The sequence below is a fragment of the Amblyomma maculatum genome, chromosome 4 (genome assembly GCF_055883805.1).
Source record: "Amblyomma maculatum isolate TAMU_Amacu chromosome 4, ASM5588380v1, whole genome shotgun sequence".
Taxonomy (NCBI): domain Eukaryota; kingdom Metazoa; phylum Arthropoda; class Arachnida; order Ixodida; family Ixodidae; genus Amblyomma; species Amblyomma maculatum.
Genome location: NC_139347.1, coordinates 53,939,226 through 53,959,132, shown reverse-complemented (window position 1 = coordinate 53,959,132; position 19,907 = coordinate 53,939,226). Strand labels below are relative to the sequence as shown.

The window sequence follows — 19,907 nt, the reverse complement described above, 5'->3', positions numbered from 1 at the left end:
TCGTTTGCAGCGAGTTAAGTGCAGTTGCATTCAATTAAGACGTAACCATATACTATGCATGTTTTACTGCCCGAATGGAGAACTAACGCAACGTTGTGCGAAGAACTACACTATAGTTGAATGCGTGAATGTTTGCCGCCACTTCACTCCATTTTATTATCAGCCATGCGAGCGTCGATTTGTCATCAGGTATATAAAAACAAATGTACCGCAAATGCACCTAATAATACCTAAAAATAAACTTAGAAAAGAAAGAAAACAAACAAATTTAGAGAGTTTGCGTTTGTAGACTGCATGAGGCAATCCCCATGTTTATGTATCGCTGTAGAACGGACCATCATTATTAAGAGACCGGTTTATGTTTTGCCCGAAATGAGCGTCATCGTATTTGCGCAATCGATTATAGACGCAACCGCACGATCACACAAGATAGGGAGAGTACTTGCGAAATCGGCCTGTTAAGCTTCCCACCACATTATGCAGCGTAGCGCACGCTTTGGTATTTCACATTTACAGCCCCGGCGCCGCAGTACATATCGTAGTAGTCATCACGGAATGTCTCTGTTTCCGTTCAGGTATTCACAACCATTCGTTTTACGCAAGGACTCCTTTACTACGAACAGCAATGACCCATGCTTAGAAATCCCCTCGCCTTTGTGCTGGCCACTACAGACACACTCGTCGCTTAACGCTCGATCGAGTACATGAAAGCATCGCAGATTAATTTACACTGAAATAAATCCTATAATAGAGAACCATTTTGCAACCAGAGGCTTTGTTTTTGAGCCGCACGTACTGTGTAGCACGTAATTCGTTTCCAGTTCCAAATATCCTGGGTGAGAAGGTGTTCTTTTTTTTTCCTGCCCTCTCCAATGGGTGGGACTTGCATGTGCGGTGCCCCACTGCACGGCCTACTAGCGCTGCGATGACAAAGTAAAGTTACAGATGCCGCGGCTAAGGCGCGATTTCGTCACAGTTAACACTGAACGGAGAGTATCAGCAGCAGCGGTGGTAGGTAGGTAGTTTTACTGGTTCTTTCATAGCAAATCCGTAATGTCTGTAATGTGACTGTACTGTCTTCACCCATCCCTCTCTCACCCACAACTTTTATACCCACCTACCCCTCTCCCCCAGTGCAGGGTAGCAAACCGGTTCCTTTACCGGTTAACCTCCCTGCCTTTGCTCCTCATCTTCCTCCTCCTTCATAGCGAATAAATAAATAAATAAATAAAACGAAACAGAAGCGAGCTGAGTAAACGTTGGGCACCGCGAAATATTTTGTCCAAAAAACAAAAACAAACGGAAGACATAAGATAGACAATTACGGATGAACTTTGCCATAAAATTATACAGATGATATGTGATCACCTATCATCCCCAGTCTTTTAATCCGACACTTTATTATTTATTGTCTTGTGTTGCCTCATGAAGCAAGCGTTCAAGCAAAAAAAGAAAAAGAAAAAAATAAGAATACAAGGAAGAAAATTTGGGCTCGCCTCTGAAGCAAGCAGCATGGGCACGCACTCGCCGCGAGCAGCACGCTGGACTAACCACCTCACTTTGTTTCTGGTTCTGGTAATGCAGTCGAAAACAATAAAACAACGACAACAACAACCCAAAGTAACCAGCCGCTGATGTAGGCTCGTGTACATTTTGCGTGCCAGCAGCGCACTCGGCCACTCGGTCGCTGTTGTGCCGTCCGAGAAAAACAGCGGACTGCTTCTTCGCTGTTGAAGGCTCCGTGACATCAAGCAACGGCATTTCGCCATTGGAGCTGATCATGGCAGCAGAGCCGAACACGCACACGGGGCATGGCTTCAGCGACTCAACTGCACCGCTGGTCGTGACAGGCGGTGTATGCTGCTGCTGCTGCTGCTTCTATTCTTGGCGCGAGCGCCGCGGCTGGCTATATACTGTTGCTTGTTGATGCCTACGGCCTTCGATCGCTTCGTGGCAGAACGCGCGCGCGTTGTTGTATTGGACGCGTGTACGCGTGTATGCATAGCGGAGAGGCGAGACAGAGCCGACCTTCCAGGAAAGGTTGAAAAAAAAAAAAAAAAAAAAAAAAGATAGCTGGGTGGCCTGAGCGCACGAAGTGGGCGATCCGAGCGTGGCGCTTTGCTTTTTTCTTTGCGCACGGAACGTATTTATCGACAGTGCATTGGTCGAGCCTTGTTTCTCCACTGGCGCTATATCGACTTCGTCGAAGCCGTGCACGCGGTGGAGACCAAATTACGAGTCTCGGCTGACTGTCGCCGTCTGGAACAAGACGTTTCGACGAATCGAGCCATGCCGCGTGATTATGCTAATTCGAGTGTGTAGCTCATCACGGTTTAAAGCCTCGTGGTTAGTACAAACTCGGTTGTCTGCGCTAAACGCTGGCTGCCTTTCCAGTAACGTGACCAGGCACTTGCACGTTAGGATTAGCGGAGCTCGGGTTAGGTTTGGTTAAAGTGGACCAAGAATGCGCGGCTCAGAGGGACATGACGTACTAGGCGACAATGTGACTGCAGTATATTTTGGATGCAAGGCGTCGTATGTTGAATACAAATGCAATTAATAGAAAAATCTCTATAGAAGTTATTTGCATGGTTAGATAACCTAAATTTAAAGTTAATCTCTCTCGCTATAAATTTCTTCGGTAATATCTTATATTTAAGATATAGTACACCGAATAATATACAACGCATTTTGTAATGCAGTGAAATATGTCGGCTATTACAGCACGAAATCGAGAAAAAAAAAGCAAAAGAGGAATGACATGCCGATTTAGTTTGGTTGGGCGAAGTGCGAATTAGGTGATCGAGCGCTTCGGTTTTTCGGTTTCGGGTCTCACTAATCTGTTATCGGACGGTCGTAAACTGCCACATTACGTGAAAGGCCACACGACATAGATACATAAACTCGATCTCTAACCAATCCTTACGAACCTCCTTGCATGATAGGAGTAGAGTGCCTGACTGGGAACCTAAGGAGGGTTCGATCCCTAATTCCCTATCTCAAAACAGCTGCTGGAATTAGTAGCTTCTGCCAACAGCTTCTCGGCTTCAGGCAAATAGACATCCGCGATATCGGTGGACAGGAGTTTGCTGCAGCCCTGAAATTTATAGAATGACGAATTACTAAATCATCGCGTTAAATAATTACTTTAAAGAAGCACGCACACAAAATCGAAAAAGCTTCTTCTCACAAATATATGAGACCTTAAACGTTTGCCAATACTCAAAAACACGTTTTTCGTTAATCAAGAAAAAAGAAAATTCAAGAACACTGCAGAATCTGCATTGGAGTAATGCGAAAGCACGCATGCTGCTGTTGGTTGCTTCTGGTTGCTTCTAGTTGCTTAATTCACTTCTTAACCTAATTAACACCACTCATTAACCTCTACCACTTCTCTATTACTCACAATTGCTGCGGACAACTTTTGCATTTTTTGTAAACAATTACCTAATTTACTTATCGGTCTAATTATTTTTTAGGCAGCAACATTACGTCGCTCTCCATCGATTGACATCACGCATTAGCCTCTACCACTTCCCAGTTACTCGCAACTGCTGCGGACACGATTTTGCGGGCGCGGTCTGCGGACGCGGCTTGCGGAGAGAAATCTGTGAACATAGCGAAGTAATGCTTTCGCATTAATAAAGTCCGCTCGGCCACTGCGAGGCGAGCTCTAGCTTTGGAGGTTCCTGTTTTTCCGTAACATCGCTGGAACAATCAATACGGCGTATTATGGTGCATTGCAATGCAATTCGATGCTGATCGAATGCGCTTCCCTGTATCGACCTCCAGCTCACGTGTCGACGCTTCGAGCGAACGCTGTCACTGAAAGCGGAAGACCTTTTCTTGTTTTCTTGCGCCGAGCCGGCGCGGAGTGGTCGGGCTGAGTTTTAATTATGCCGGCTTGCCGTCGATTGAAGCAACAATGCCTTTGTTTCCCTGCATACGCGACAAGCTATGCGTGAGTGATTTGGCTCCTGCATATTTGTACCGCGCTGTCGGCACTGTTTTGTTCTCAACCGAAGGCCAAAGTTAAAAAAAAAGAAAGAAAAGACATGTATAAAAGCAAGCGCTATTGAAAACAGTTGGACGGTCGCTTTTGTATGCATACACACTCTGCACAGTGCCGCGTCGCTCGATCATATGCCACTGTTGGCGCTGTATTGACGTCACGGAGCCCCGGCGGCAAGTGCAAGAAAACATTTTTTTTTCTCATAAATTTTAACGCAAGCACTTTGAATGGATTACGCGGAAGTGGGGAAGCTGAAACAGTGCATTTGGAAGAACGCAAAAATAATGAAAGAAATTTTATAGGCAAATTCCCGCTGCGGCAAAGGAAATGAAGAGAGGCTCAGACTCGGCGCAACTCTGGGAGTGAAAACAACGTAGACCCCCTATATTGTAATGACGCGACACGCGAAAACATGGTTTCGATTTCTGAACGCGTCCGCAGGACACATATAATTCTGAGCAGCCAAGAGCTGACTGCACGTTAACGACGAAGAAAAAAGAGGGGGTCGTCCAAATACACACTGGCTAGAGTCCCCTATTCCTCTTTCTCCTCCTCCTCACTGCTTCTCTCCTCTATACTTTCTCTTTCTGCAGGCGGTTTCCTTTAGCCTCCCCCCCCCCCCCCCCCCCTCCCTTGAATTGTGTTATTGTCGCACTGGAACGCACAGCGACACGCCAGCGAGGGGCCATTTTCTCGCGCGATTCGTGAGTTGCGAGAATAGGAGAGACGAAAAAACTCTACAATACACATTTCTGAAGCTTTCACGCGGTTTCCACCGGTTACTTTAGTACGTGAAATAAAAGGGCCGCCACTTACAAACAGCCTTGGGAACCCGATCTTATGTATACGCATTGCTGATAACGGGAGGCTCTGCCTCTGACCGTTGAGCAACGTGGCCCGGGGGCCCCATGGCTTGGAGAACGGCGCACACAAAAAACACATAATACAGAAAGAACAGATCGGCAGCAGCTTTGGAGAAATGCGAGAAGGCGAGGACCGTGGAAATGAAAACACGTGCAAGAGCTGTGCATAAACATGCAAGTAACTTTTTAGGATTACACGCATCAGCAATGGGGCAGAGAGACTCCTCCAACTCTCAGAGGAGAAAGTAACCCGGAGGTCGAGAGTAGGGCCCTGCAATACAATGTGAATACGTCAGATTGGCCCCACCGCGGCCTCTTGACGAAAACTTTGCTGTGCCTTATGATCTGTTTGTGTTTACGGTTTGTTCAGCCTTTGGAAAAGCCGTAAAAGCCGACAGGCATGCCGAGCCACCAAGATCGTCCAAATCCGTGTTTCGTGAGCAGTGTGCTTTGGTGAGGAGTGTATACGATGCACGCGAAGAACCTCCAAACTCGATGCCGTAACTAGATGCATGTGTGTGCCTCCCAGAATTTTGATGTTGTGAACTTGTGATGGTGGTGCATTGTCGGGCTAGGGATATGGCGGGCTCGTATTAAGCAGCCCGGTAACTTCAAACATGAACAAGTTTAGTGCATGGAGTTTTAGTAAATGGAGTTTCAGTAAATGGAGTTTAGTAAATGGAAAGAAAAACAATTGGCCCCACCACGGTGGTGCAGTGGGCGTCCGACTGCCCTGACCGGATTTATTTTTAGCTATCATCCCCACGGGGGACAAGGGGAATTATTATGTGCGTTTCACAATCCCGGGCATGGCGTAGTTGGTGAAATAGCTCGGCTTAAGGTCCAAGAGATGTGGAGGTTCGATTTTCGGTGAAGACCGGATTTTTATTTTTCGAATGACGTTATTTCAGTTTCGGGTGATGACGTCATTTGATTGATAGCTATAGTGTGACCGGACGAACTAACGCCGACAGTATATGAGCCATTAAAGGTTTTCGCCTTAAACTAAGATAGGCTTATGTCGATTCTTCTCTGTCGGCTGTCCGGCAGCATTTCCCAAGTTCCAGGTTCATATCCTCCTAAACAGTCGAAGCTCTCAGTGTCGACCTAGCAGTTTAGTGCTTAATAATAATTATTTATTTACGCGTGAAATTATTCGCATACAAAGCTATTGCGTTCCACCTTAGTAACGTTCGCGCTAACATGCGGCGCAGTAATTAACCATGGAGTTCGAGTGTCAGACGAAATACACGGAACAGCCTAGTAGGTCGCTGTCTATTTGCTTCACGCCTACAGCTCCCCTCACCTGTTTCTTCATACAGCGAGAAAGTTGTTATAGGGAGCTTACTCGGGATGGCTGTTGCTTCATGTGTCTATATATACAACTTCAAGCGACATATTTAACGTCACGCGACCGTGGCCGCGTTGCCTACTTTGTGACTCAGTGCGGAGGTCGTGCGATGCTGTGGAGCTATTTATATAGTCTTGGCCAACGAGGTGTATACGGTCGGATAAGCCGCGCAGTCAGCAGCCAAAACTCTCAGTGTTCATGAGCGTGAGAAGAAACGTCGGCCGTGGCAAAATCTATCCATAGACACGCGGGGTGGAATGCGAAACTGCAGGTCTGTGTGGTCAGACCTAATTAATCGTCGTTGTACGAACTCGACTTATGTTCGGCAGTATCGCAACCGTGCGGGGACACCTCTACACCGTATCGTTGTTGTTGTTGTTAAGTCGTACCTTCTTCACTGTATAACACCCCCTCCTTTTTTCTTGCTTTTTTGTCTCCTGGCTGCCCCGCGACATGCACGTGTATACTCGCGCATATAAGCTGTGAAAACAAGGATTGCTTAGAATAAAGGGTATATTAATAAAAGAGCATTTCTAAATGTCTCCCATCCCGTGTCATAGGGCCCCTCGCACTTGAGTCATCCAAAATAATAATACCCGGAACAATTGCCGCAGAAAGGAGAAAAATAAAAATAAAAACTGACTGCTATTGCTCGTGGGAGCAGTCGCTGATCAACGGGAAAGAAAGTCGTCAGGCATTGCAGTCGATTGCACATCGAAATTACCAGGAAAAAGGCGGCAGTCCGCGAAGTGTTACGCTTCCGCAATCCTCTACGGGGAGCCGCGATATCACACAGGAGGCTTCGGTAGCGCGCCTCTTACGCACCCTCGGTTGAGGCAATCCGACGCACAGGTTACACACGTATACAAAACGGGAGACCCAGTGAAGGTGCAAAGTGCACAGACGGAAAAATAGGTCACCAGGAATAACACTGTCGAGAAGTAATAAAAATTACGAGGGACTTTAGCGACTAAAGTAGTGAAAGGCGAAAGCCTGAGTGCCTCATTCTGCTACGAAACTGGCACTATTCAGTAATTAATTAGTTAATTAGGCAATGAACAAATAATTTATTTAAGTATGTAATTATCATTTACTTAAACAATTGATTAATTATTAATTAATTAGTCATCAATTGGCAATTAATCCATTAATTAGTTGTTTATTATTGATTGATATATATGGCCATACAAGGCACGCATTTGAGCATATGGTGGTGCTCTGTGATTGATCGATACTTCTATGACGTCATCCCGCCTCGGCCAATCAGAACGCCGCAAAAGCGGGACACATTTTGTCCACGACAGCATGAGCCATTAAAGGCTTTCGCCTTAATAATAATAAAAAAAAAAAGAAATCACGAAGTACCTGCGAGTTATAAGGAAGGCGGTGACAGCATCGAACGTTGTGAACTTAATACACAATTGAGTGTTTCCGTTCTCCGTTTATTTCTCAAGCGAGGACGTGTTCTCCTTAACAGATCAGCAATCGGTGCGTAACTCTGCAGAACTGTGATGACGGAAAGAGAGGGGAAAAAAACTACCCACCGTATTCGTAATAATAGAAATCCCAGCACATCCGTACGGTTTGGCTAAAGAGGAGCTTTATATACCCGTTCACATAATGTGTTAGCTTGAGACTGTATATTAATGTGCGAGAGAATAGAGGCACAGGCTGCGCTATCGAAAGCCCATCTCTCTTCTCTGTACTGTTCACTCTTAACATTGCTGATGCGTGGTTGTGAATTATTGTATTGGTTGTTGCGTGTCATAGTCGAGTTTTCGTTGCGTGGTATATATGTTGTTAACGCTTGTCCTATTGTTTCCCTCTCCGACAAGGCGGAGTATACTCGGAGCCACACGGGCAAAATTTTCACACATAAGCCTAAATTTTAAGACAAGCAAACAAAATCAACAAAAAATATGGATGCACAAAGAAGAGAGAGAGAGGGGGAGGGGCACTTGTGACTAGTCAGCATGAAAGAATGCGCTTCTGTTGTTATTGTCGCAATCTGTATAATACTAGGAAGTCCACACGACGCGCAAACAAAATCGAAAACAAGCTTTGCGTAACTCGGTGACGGGCGTGCCTCGGCACCGCGAATTCACGCCTCTGATGACGCATTTCCGGCAAAAACAGGGAAGTCGATTAGTTGACGGTGGCATATGGATCCGACGCGAGCCGCGCATACCGGGAGAGCCGAGGCGTCGCGCTCGCGTCGCATTCAAACCGTGCACTTGCAGGCTCTGACGAGAGCGGTTTGTCGAACCCTTTGCGGACGCGTGACAGGACGACGAAAACAGCGCGCTGCCGCTCCTTCCGGGGATCGGCAGGTATGCAAATAAAAACTGAGTTCCTGGTCTCAGAGGTGACTCGATAACCGCAAAAAAGTCAGCACGTGCTGAAAGCGTGCTTGATTGATTCGCATTACAAACTACAACAGAGCGAGGGAGGCGGCAGTAAAAAGATTAAAAAAAAAAAATATCGAACATAGGTATGACCTTAGTTTATAGAGCCATTGTTACACAGTCTAAAATGATGACTGCATTCAATATGGTGTTTCTCCCTCGTGCACTCATATATCTTTTTCTTGATGGCATCTGCGCCACGCACCAGTCACCTCCCTTGCCGATCCTTGCACTGTGAAGTGAGGGCTTTATTTAGCTCAAGCCATTGCTGACGAGTCCTCTTGACGATATGTTGATTGGCAGATCGACTAAGGCTCCCCCTGGCTCATTTTATTGTGCGCTGTCAAGAATCTCAGGAGATTTAATATTCTTTACTTGAGCCGGCGGACCTTGTTCCCTAAAAGGAAGGCAGATATGCAGCAAACAAGAAGTGATGGGCGCGCAGCGCTTCTAGTATTTTCCTTTTTTTTTTTTTTTGCATAGAACAGTGAGATGGACAGCTAAAACTTCCCTGTATATATGAAAAAAAGGAATCAGTTAGGAAGCTGTTTTAGATGTCACAGAACGGCAATCCCTTATCTTCTGTAATACTCCATGCACGCACATCATTCCGGTACAGTACGAGGCTCTAAATCATTCGCAAAACTTGAGTAAATTACAAGCTTTAAGGGGCAAATATTTGTCACATGTGTCCCACACACGCCTGAAGCCTTTTCGCACGTCGTTTGCGTGGGACGAGCCTGCATTTTCCGGATAACGTTCAATCTTCCTTGCTGAATCTGCAGACTTCTTCCAAAGGGAAAGGTGCTTCATATGTTCTGCCGTAGAAAACTCAAACCTCTTCGTGAACCCGAAGCTGCTCGTGGGGAAAATAACAGTTAGAATGTGCTGTCCCATGGAAGTTCCTTCTTCGCGGAGTCGGAAGTCGGCAGCTTGAGAAGGTTGCTAAAGAAGGAACTTGTGCCTTTGTCTCTACTTTTAGGCGCGGAAAGGTGGCAATGGTACCTGTACATTTCTATGGGCGTGCACACCTGAGTCACTCCATCTATGAGAGTCCAATTGCTTATGGCATTTAGGCCACCCGCATAACCTTCCTTTCGGCCAGCAGGTGAATACATGAGCGGGTTTGTGGTTATAACATGCTATAAAAGCAACGTTGTTGACTCCAGGAAATGTCCCCAGCGCAGGTATATTGATGCGCAATTTATAACGCTACAAGAGGAAGAGATATCGTGGACAGCACTTTTAATTCATACTATTACTGAGAATCCATGCGACCATAAACACGTTTCACAATGGCAACCTCTAATGAGCTATAGCCATAGCAGCCGTGAATAGACCAATTCAAGCGTATCAACAGGCATCCATGGAATACCCCATGACTCCTCCATGGTTCACGATCATGGCCAAGTGCCTTAGAGCTGTGGGATGTCAACTTGAAACGCTGAAACCGGGAGCGGCAGCAGACTAAAAAAACACTCTTCACGCATAGTTCTCTTGTATTCGTGCGTGAACAACCCGCCCCTCTGTTAACGCCGGAAAGCTGGAGACAAGTTCACAGAAACCCTCTAGTATATACGTCGATGGCTCAAAACTCAGAACGCGTGCGAGGCAATGCAGTATGTGCGGGCGTAAGGAACGGAGCACGACATTTCGTTCCAAATGCAATCGCGCCTTTCTTAAAGAAAATGAAGAAACATCGTTTGTCCATAAGAAGGAGCACACACCATAGCTAGCTACTTCAATTAGGCAACATGTGGAAAATCATTGAAGCCAACTGCGCGCTCCTCTTACTTTTCTCCACACTTGTAATACGTATATACACGGTTGCCACCTTTCGAAGCCTCTTCTCACTTATCGTAACAGCGAGAAAGCGATATCGGTTTACAGATAATTTCATCACCGACGGGCACTTTCCAAGCCCATCTCACCAGAAGGACAATTATCGGCGATTCAGAGATTTGGAGTTGAGTCGGCAAAGCCTGCTGACGTAAGAGGCATTTTCGCCGCTTTCAAAGTGGCGATTTTGTCACGATTGAGAAATCGTCGTTAACAAAAGCAAAATAATGAGAGGCAGGGAAAAGTGACGCGGAAATGCTTTGTACTCGCAGAAAGATTGCGTAAGTAGAGGTGCACGTTTATGCTCGCTCACTAAACCGCCTCCCGCGAGCGCGTGGTTGTTACAGCACGTAACAGGAATCACTACCGACAGCGTGTCTTGCGTTCTTCCTCGTTCGCCGGTCAAAATGCACGCACATTGCTTTCAAGGGCGCATAGAAACCAAGGTGGACCTTGTATACATACAGTACACACGCCAGTGGTACAGTGCACGAAACACTGCCAATGCCAAACGCGCTCAAGGTGCTGTGCTTCCTTCTAAGTAATAACAGGAAGCTCTCGCTCAGACTCACGCATGTGACCTGTCGAGTCCTCTTTACCAATAATGATTGTTAGTAGAGTTAAACCCTCCTTTTCCTCTCACTGTATGTTCCCTCCCAACACACACACATTTCGGTTAGGCACGCATCCATCTACCCAAACGTCCGCCTTTTGCGTAAACTTGTTTAACGTGTGAAGATGACTGGCAGCTTGACAATTAAGCCATAGCTGAACTACGAATTTCTGAGCAAGAATTCGCTCCAATGGGTTCAAAGAAGACTCACAAACTGTACCACGTGAGGCAAACATTATCGAGGACCTGGCGAGCAGAAGCACATTATTTATTTATTTATTTATTTATTTATTTATTTATTTATTTATTTATTTATTTATTTATTTATTTATTTATTTATTTATTTATTTATTTATTTATTTATTTATTTATTTATTTATTTATTTATTTATTTATTTATTTATTTATTTATTTATTTATTTATTTATTTATTTATTTATTTATTTATTTATTTATTTATTTATTTATTTATTTATTTATTTATTTATTTATTTATTTATTTATTTATTTATTTATTTATTTATTTATTTATTTATTTATTTATTTATTTATTTATTTATTTATTTATTTATTTATTTATTTATTTATTTATTTATTTATTTATTTATTTATTTATTTATTTATTTATTTATTTATTTATTTATTTATTTATTTATTTATTTATTTATTTATTTATTTATTTATTTATTTATTTATTTATTTATTTATTTATTTATTTATTTATTTATTTATTTATTTATTTATTTATTTATTTATTTATTTATTTATTTATTTAATTTAATTTAATTATTTATTTATTTATTTATTTATTTATTTATTTATTTATTTATTTATTTATTTATTTATTTATTTATTTATTTATTTATTTATTTATTTATTTATTTATTTATTTATTTATTTATACTGTCAGCATGAGCCAAGACAGGAGTTGCAGGATATGTACAACAACAATATTACATACATGAAGACCTGCATGCACAAAACACACCACTTTACAAGAAACCCGTACAGCCTTAATTATCATAAAACATGAAGCAAATCATAATTCCATAAGTACATGCGATAACTTTTCTTGGTTAACCGAATAAATTACACTTACAAAAACTACAAAATTACAAAAATAAATGACTTCGCATGGCTGTGCTTTCAAGTCAGCGGTAATAACTGTTTCGTCAAATTTGCGAATTCAGTGGCTGCAGTTGTAGGTCGGCGCTTTGGGCTGGTATTGTAAAGTGTAGGATTGCGCATAAAAAAATAAGGAATTCTCTCTCCCTGAATCCCTACTTTCGGATCAAGAAAAAAAAAATGACGTAGCATACTACTAAAACAGACACTACAACAACCTATACAAACGGGTCGACAAAGAAGCATGACAGGAATACGCTCTTCTATGTCTCAAGGTTCGGGCCGGAAGCCGCAGTCGAGTGTTTCGGATTAGCGCGTATATAGATTCCCTGCTCGAGACCTTCGACCAGCAGTACAGAATTTGCGCACTCGTACAGGTTTCTCGCCCTTCGCCCCCATCGAAGCGCGGAACGCAAGGTCTCCACCCCCCTCAAAGCTCTCTCGCAAGTGTATCGCGTGCCACCCGTGTTTCTACAAAACAAACCTCCTTGGCACCCGTCGCGATAATCAGCGATGCGAAATTGCCGCCTACAACAGTAAGGCATACTGCTTTTTGCGTTCATGTTGCTAGCGCTCGGCATTGCATGCGTACCCTCAGACACCTTTTGTTCCCTTGTCCCCTTCGTCCTTCGTCTCCGGGGCTTTCTCTTTCCGGCATGCGCACTGTTAGTTCACTGGAGGACGCACTTTCTCTACAATGGTATCAGCATCAAGTTGGCCTTCCGGCGTTAGTGTCGACCGCAGAAAAACGAACAGGCGAACAGACAAGTTGCCCCGCCGGGGTGGTACAGTGGTAAGACGCCCGACTACTGTCCGGAGTTCCCGGGTTCGAACCCGACCTCGGCGGCTGCGTTTCGATGGAGGCGAAACGAAGTGGCGTCCGTGTGCTGTGCGATGTCAGCACACGTTAAAGATCCCCAGGTGGTCGAGCCCTCCACTACGGCTCCCCCCTCTCTCTTTCCACTTTCACTCCCACCTTCATCCCTTCCCTTACGGCGCGGTTCAGGTGTCCACAAAGCAAGTGTGACAGATACTGCGCCTTTCCCCTTCCTATGAACCAATTATTATTATTATTAACAGACAAGTAAAATGGAATATAAAAGACGCGTGACTCCGCAGTCTCGCCCGGAGTTCAGTGCAGCCTTCGCATCTCGCACATGCGTGACCCTGCCTGGAGGCACGTGATGCTGTGACGTCACACTATTTGCAAAAATGGACGCGAATTGAATAATTGCACCATCCGTGTGGAAAGCAACTTAGCGCGAACACAGAGGACAGGCAGATATACACAGTTAACGACTGCTAACTCCACGAAATGCACGTTATCATATACATTAAAACAAATACAGACTATACACAAAATGCGCAATCCCTAGAGAAAAGAATGAAATTTTCTTCCTTCTGAAACTACGAGATTTCATACTAAACTTATGTGCCTTGCCTTTGTGTATACTCGAGTGGCTGTGCTTAGGTGGACGACGTAAATAGTAATAGCCCCGTTTTAGCACTTTACTCTACTTCACCTTGGAGGATTCATCTAAACATTGGCACCGACATCGTTACCACCTTGAATAGTTGATCGATTCGCTTTCACCCTGCAACCTGTTAGCTATCCTGATTAGCATAGCTGGTAGAGCGACTGCCCCGGACAAGTGGTGCCGAACGAACATTACTTCAACTACCATGTTCCCGCGATGTGATGTCGTTTGACTTGTCCTTTGCTGGGAGATAGCAAGTACTTACTTCTTTATCACAGACCTGCACGCCCTTAGGGGATTCCCCTTAACATCAGACCAATATCAAAAGATCACAAGAGCAAGCACACGGAGCTTGATATGCACCCGTTCAAGGAAGTATCATGAGAAGATATGGAGAGGTAAATACGAAGCGCGTACGAGTATACGAAACGAAGCCAACTATGGAAGGCGGGAGAGGGTAGAGGAAGGGAGGGGGGGGGGGGGGGGTAGTGAAAACATTCGCTCGGTTGCAAGCTACTTTGAACGTATAAATATCAATTATTTCATTACCAAATGCGTCGACACCGTAGTTAGGCACATATCTGAATCGCACAGCTGGATTTGGACTGTCTCCAAAATTTCCCTGTCTAAATTTTCTTTCCCAAGATTGGGGAGTATTCGTCGTGTTTTTGAAATTGCACTTGCAGTCGTGTAGGCATTTCTTCGTAATGAATAAATGTCTAAATGTCCGATTGAACCCGCCGCGGTGTTGCAGTGGTTACGGCGCTCGACTGCTGCGCCCAAGGATTCGGGATCGAATCCTGGCAGAGGCGGCCGCTTTAAGAAGGAGGCGAAAAGCAAGGCGTCCGTGCGCTGTGCGATGGCAGTGCACGTTAAAGAACCCCATACGATCGAAACTTCCGGAGCCTTGCTCTACGTCATAGCCTAATAGCTAAATGTCTAATTGAAGGTAAGCACTCGTGAAGAGTGTATCCCTGCCTGTCCGCCCTAAGCTGTTTTCCAAACGTGACAACAGAGCTGTCGATGCCATCTCCTCCCAAGCTTTGGGCAAAATAGCGTGGGCCTTCTTTTTACCACAATTCAGATGATATGCTTCCATGAGATATGCGTCCTCTCGTGCAAATATTTATCCATGATAATCACAATAATACAAACTGACCAAACTGACCTGTCCCCTCGCTTGTCCCCTCGCTCTGGTACTTGGACTTCCCAGGGTCGAAATACTTGGCAAAACTGTCATGCGGCATGCGATTGTCTCTCGGGGCTGTCACTCATGAGTCATGGGCAGCATGGTATCCAACCCCTCGTCAGGAAGACCTCATAAACGGCTTGGCGAATTGCAGGGCCTCTATATGAGTCTGGGTGAAATCAATGTGGCTTACGGGTAAAGGCTAACGGATTGGGCCGAACGAGAGCGTCTGCGAAGGGTATACGTTAAATAAGACCGACTAGTTCGGCCAGCTGCGTGTGGAACGCGTCATGCCGGACAAGCGTCTTTCGGGAATGGAAAGAAAAGATCGCGCTTTAGTCCTGTATATAGGTGTCACGATACCACTACGTTAAATGCAGCCGCCGAAATTAGCTGTGCGTGGTACACATGTGAAGGTAGCACTGTAATAATCTCTTGCGGATGTCGTGTTGCGCCTTTGGTGCCTGTGACAGTTCAACAAATGAGAACGCTTTGCGAATGTGGACCAGAGTTGTATTCAGTAGTGCGAGGACACACAGTATGTGCGTGCTCTAAAAACAAAGCAAAAAATGAAAAGCCCTTACAATGTTTTTCGCCGTGAACTATTCCAAGGGTCGTTATATAGGGTTGGAAGTTGCAACCTGCCAGCGCATGCTCGATTTCACTGGCTCGAGATAGTATACCGACCGGAAAGAATATACGCCTGCGTAGCGGTTTCTTTTCAGTCGTGTGGTATCTATACGCGATACGTCGACAAAAATGGGCGGTCGCCTTGCTTTAACCTATCTCCGCAGGATGTGTCTTCATTCCCACAAGCTCGGACGTGCGAGCCGGCGATACAAAGTCCGCGCAAGAGGATGCGGGTTTCCTCTCCTCCTCTGTGCGATTAACCACTCCGTATCCTGCCGACGTAAACTCCGTGTTGGGAAATCTGAATAAGCTGGAAGCCAGGGAGGCGAGGTTTGTTTTACCGATCAAAGAAACAGTGAAGTCCTTATGTTCTTACTAGTATATCCAGCAGACAAACTCTATACGTCTTTACGTATAGAAAGACATATCTGAAGCATAGTATGCTGGAAAATATATTATACAACTGCTGTACGAGGCCATTTTTCTTCAGAGGGTATAGTGATAAAATCTCAACCAAGGCGGATGTCGGGAAGGTAGACAGGAGATCTCCACTTCAGTATTCGCATGTCTATAGGGAGTATACAGAACACTAGATTGCGAAGAGTTGGAGACAAGAGTTAAGCACCTCAATTATCTCTGATTTACTGATGCCACTGCTGTGGTTGAGGACCTAAAGCAGGCAAAGCAGTGTGTAGTCTAAATAAAGGTAGAAATTTACTGATGGGAAGCACTAAAAATAGCCATAAACAAAGCACTGGCTAGCAAGAAAATGTATTTGACTGTTAATTAACAATTAAGGCATGAAAATTCAATTTGCAAAATCATTGCATTTCCGCTGGTGTTGTATGCTTCTTTTTGTTGGGCCTGCGTATATTGAGCGCTTTGGACAGTCAGAAACGGTCAGCTGCTAGTCAGCCTCTGTTTATGTCTGCTTTTACTTCGTCCCGTCCTGCGGCGTTTCTCACTTACTCGTTTGCTAATGTTCAGCAGTCTCGAAAGGAAACAACAATTTATTACAGGCAGCACGTGGGCGGTTAGGGACAACAAATCCAATCCTCGGGAGTGAAATAATTGCATTAAAACTTATTTCAGGGCGAGTTGATGCATTACGAATCTACGAAATGTAACAGCGCAAAAGAATACAACCACAAAACAAGAAAACATGAAGTGACAAAAGCACTTGTGTCACGTCGTGTTCTCTTGTCTTGCGGTTGCGTGCTTTTGAGCTGCTACACTTCCTAAAGTGAAATAAGTGCGATATTAAGGCTAAGGTATAGAGAATTTGGAAAGCACCCTCAGATCATGTATAGCAGTCTCTCGCAACTTGAGTCGCTTTGGGATGATACGCCCTACAAACCAAAATAATTCAGTTTACCAGTGTCCTTTCCCCCGCCGGGGTGGCGCAGTGGTTACGGCGCTCGACTACTGTTCCCAAGGACGCGGGATCGAATCCCGGCCTCGGCGGCCGCTTTTCGGTGGAGGCGAAAAGCAAGGCGCCCGTGTGCTGTGCGATGTCAGTGCACGTTAAAGAACCCCAGGTGGTCGAAATTTCCGGAGTCCTCCACTACGGCGTCTCTCATAGCCTGAGTCGCTTTGGGACGTTAAACCCCACAAAGCCAAGCCAACCAGTGTCCTTCAAGGAGAAGGAGTCTATAGCAGTTGCAGTTTACCGGTATTAAACTACGTGGCAGAGATGTGGACGCTAACGAATAGACAGGAAATTGAGTTGAGGTAAGCGCAGCGAGTTATGGAAATGTGAATCATAGGCATAACGTTAAGTGACAGTTAGAGTGCCGATTCAGACATTGTGGCTAATGTGCGAAAAACAAGTGCAGTGATGGAGAGTTGGCTTCTTGCCTTTCATGGAAGATTTTGGGGGTCAAGCATATTTTTCTCGCTGTCTCCAAATTGTTATTTCGATTATTGTTATACAAACTGCTACGCACGAAGTGTGCTTTGGCACTTTGCCCTCTTCAATGTGCAGAAACCACTATCTGATCGAGGTCTCACATGTGACCCTGAACTCGGTTTAAAAGAGTGTTTCAGCGCGTCTTCTTGTGTAAAGGATATAAAGTTTCGGCTAAGAGACCTACGTCCTCCGCGTGAACGTTAAAGCTCCGGAAGGGAAGTTTGTATCATCCGAAGTCGCCGAGGCCACACACATTTGCAAAGTTTCACATTTGTGATGTCTGCTGCGGTTTTAATGACCGACCTTCCACGCGGCTCCAACATGTAAGGAGATAAACTAGAATAAAAAACAAAACAATTACCCCACGAGTTAACCGAAAGCGCAGTCGAGAGTGTACGTTCTAATAAACCCCCTTTGAGGCTCAAACTGAGCCCACTTGAATAAATAAATAAATAAAAAAAAAAACTTACGATGTGCGGTTAAGCATTGCTGCAGCAAATGCACGCATTTGTTTTAACTACATTTGAAGGGAGACAGTTTTTCGAATCAGCGAGGACATTTTACTAGTTTGATGGCGCTTACAAAAGCCTCTAGTCTGGGCTTCACTAAGTTCCAAAATTCACGGGCATCTTGTTATGCTCACTTAATAAAAAATATTCCTGTGCTAATATCGCGGTAATTGAGTCGTTTCGCTGCTGTGTATTATACTGCTATTCGGGTGCAGTTTTGATCAAGCTTGCTACAACACTGAAGACAATATGGTGTACAGACAAGCCACGACTACGAAGTCCATTTATAATTATCTCTTCACTGCTTCACTGTAGCGGTGCTCATAAAACTAAGTGCAATCATTAGACGATGAAGAGCGCGCCACTCGTAGAGCGAAATGCCGGCGCGCTCGTGTCAAACGGCGAGTTACAAGACTGGTCGGCCGCTTGTTTTCCTTTTGGCACCCTAGCCACCGCCGCTCGACGGCCAGGCGCGCGAGGAAACCCGTCCTGCGCAAATATACCGAGTGACGCAAACGGGACGTCGCCGGGTGCTGACGATGCCGCAAACCTGACAGCACCTCCTTCCAAGACCACGGCGTCGGCGACACAACAATAAACAAGTACGAAACTCGCCCCGCGGGGTGCCATGGTTTTCGAGTCCGTCCGCGCGACAGCAATGATCTCTTTTCCTTCCATTCGATACGCGGGCGCGCACAGCTTCGCCAATCGCCAACACCGCTCACCGCCCCCTTTCGGACACCAAGACACCCGTTGCGCGAATCGCGGGCGCCGTTGAGTACACACACTCACCCCATTGCGCACCGGACGGGGGTCAGGCAGCCTGCGAACCGTCCGCGACGAGGTCGTGGCGACGTTGTCGTCGGGGAACACGATGGGCAGGTCCTCGGTTCTGTTGGGCACTACGCCGCCGGCGAGCGGCCACCACAGCGGGCTACAAGAGCACAGGAGGTGCAGGAGCAGACTGAACGCAGCGGTCCTCATCGCGCTTTGATGGCGGCCACCGCACGGCGCAGCAGCTGGATGAGGAGGTGGTGCTACGACGTCCATGCAGCGGGAGCTTTGTCGTCGCCGCCAAGGCTGCTGACGTCCGTGGGTCGAGGTTGGCCAAGTCTCCGTCGCCGCCACTGCCGCCGCGGGCGATGAGACCCCGCGCTGCTGTTTTGCCGTAGCCGTTGCCATCGGTGGTGATCGTTCGCGGTTAGCAGGCGCGCTGCTCCGTCGGGATAGCCCTGGGCGGCTAATCGGTAACGTCCTAGAGACGGCATGCACGCATGGCTCGGCGGCGCCGGCAAGCGCGCCCGCGGCGGTTTGTGTCAACTGCTTCTCGGGGCGCACCGTGGTACACATGCACGTGCGTCGGACGGCTCTGGAAAGTGTCGCCAGCGGGGAGGAAAGAATGAGTTGTGGCGGAGAAAGCGGGCGGCCGTCGGTTTTTCCTGTTTCGCGGCGCCCCTCGCTCCAGTCAGAGCAGCACACCGGCGTCGCGAGCGAGCGTGGCGTTTGACGCGGCGGCGGTGGCCGCTCTATCTTCGCTTATCGTCCAGCGGAAGCACTGCAGCTTCTTTCGTCGTCCGAGCCGGCAGCAGCAGCGGCGTCGCGATCCACGAGTCGGGCGGCGGCCACGTGCTCGCCGCGTACACAACGTCGGCACGCGCGAGGTGCGGACACGGATGGTGGCGTCCGGGCGACGCAAACGCGATTCATGTCAGGAAGGACCTACTCAAACTGCTTCCTCCGCCGGTACTCACGCGGGATGTCTGCACCCGCTGCTCCGAGTCGACTGCGGCGGGCATCTGCGCTCATGGAAAAGCTCCTTCGCCAACGCCAGAAGGGAAAGACACCGCTTACACTGTGCGTACGTCATTTGAGAGAGCGAGACAAAAATAAAAGCCAAACGAGCTTTTGCCGACAAATAAATTCTTGCTCACATGACATGCAATCGTCGTGCCGCTGTCGCCTCTATGCCCGCCCGTACAGTGCC

The 19,907-nt window shown here is 46.3% G+C and overlaps 1 protein-coding gene across 6 annotated transcripts in view; it reads right to left on the bottom strand.

Annotated features, from left to right (window-relative positions):
* The window catches only part of LOC146191056 (uncharacterized), an 87,761-nt gene extending 68,059 nt beyond the window's left edge, over window positions 1–19,702 (bottom strand). For 2 of the 6 annotated variants that reach the window (XM_084601493.1, XM_084601494.1), the window contains exon 1: window positions 18,716–19,702. In XM_084601493.1, coding sequence (XP_084457619.1) covers window positions 18,716–19,273 — 558 coding nt within the window. In that variant the 5' untranslated portion in view covers window positions 19,274–19,702. The remainder of the gene's footprint in view (window positions 1–18,715) is intronic. The other 4 variants (XM_084601495.1, XM_084601497.1, XM_084601496.1 and 1 more) reach the window with 3 other exon arrangements.
* Window positions 19,703–19,907: the final 205 nt, after the last annotated feature.